At 52.1% G+C, this 955-nt stretch overlaps 1 protein-coding gene across 1 annotated transcript; it reads left to right on the top strand.

The window, feature by feature from the left end:
* On the top strand, window positions 47-874 carry LOC109849788 (probable N-acetyltransferase HLS1). The gene has a single exon (XM_020419669.1). The coding sequence runs from the start codon at window positions 113-115 to the stop codon at window positions 872-874; it is 762 nt and encodes a 253-aa protein (XP_020275258.1). The 5' UTR covers window positions 47-112.

Raw genomic sequence — 955 nt, 5'->3', positions numbered from 1 at the left:
GTAGCCTCACCTTTTCCGAATCCCGTCACCTCCCAAAACCCAACATTTATTCCCCCTCTATTTTATTCTTATCCTCATTATTATAATTGTTTTTTTAATTAACTACAGGCGAATGGGCATCGCATTAAATCTAGTGAACAAAATCGAAGCATGGTTCAGAGCCAAAGGAGCAGAATACGCATACATGGCGACCGAAAAGGATAACGAGGCCTCCTTGAATCTGTTCACCGCCCGTTGCGGTTACTCCAAGTTCAGAACCCCCTCCGTCCTCGTCCAGCCCGTTTACGCTCACCGCATCTCCAAATCCCGCCACGTGTCCGTCTTCCAAATCCCTGCTCACGATGCCGAAACCCTCTACCGTAAAAAATTCGCCACCAACGAATTTTTCCCCCGCGACATCGACTCCATTCTGAACAACCCGGTGTCGCTTGGAACTTTCGTAGCTGTCAACGGGTCGGGTTTTGAGTGGGACGGACCCGAGTCGTTTCTGCGGGACCCGCCGGAGTCTTGGGCGGTGTTGAGCGTTTGGAATTCGAAGGCGGTGTTCCGTCTCGAGGTGAAGGGGGTTTCGAAATGGAAAAGGGGGTTCGCGAAAACGAGCAGGATAATGGATAAAGTGTTCCCGTGGCTGAAGTTACCGTCGGTTCCGGATCTTTTTAAGCCGTTCGGGTTTTATTTTCTTTACGGGTTCGGAGGCGAAGGGAAGCGGGCCGCGGATCTCATTCGGGTTCTATGCGGGCACGCGCACAATATGGCACTTGATGATAAGTGTGGGCTTGTTGTTGCGGAAGCGGAAGTGGCGGCTTGTGAGCCGCTGAGATCGGGGGTCCCGCATTGGAAGATGCTATGTTCGCGAGGACCTGTGGTGTGTTAAAAAGACTCGCGGAGGAGTAATAGCGAATGATAGTCGGTGACTGGACCAAAGCGCGCCGGGCAGTCTATAATTGTGTGACCC

This window comes from Asparagus officinalis, chromosome 7, assembly GCF_001876935.1.
Source record: "Asparagus officinalis chromosome 7, Aspof.V1, whole genome shotgun sequence".
Taxonomy (NCBI): domain Eukaryota; kingdom Viridiplantae; phylum Streptophyta; class Magnoliopsida; order Asparagales; family Asparagaceae; genus Asparagus; species Asparagus officinalis.
This window is presented reverse-complemented; position numbering and strand designations above follow the sequence as displayed.

Coding starts and splice junctions, on each gene's coding strand:
- LOC109849788 (XM_020419669.1), top strand. CDS start 113: ATGGGCATCGCATTAAATCTAGTGAACAAAATCGAAGCATGGTTCAGA.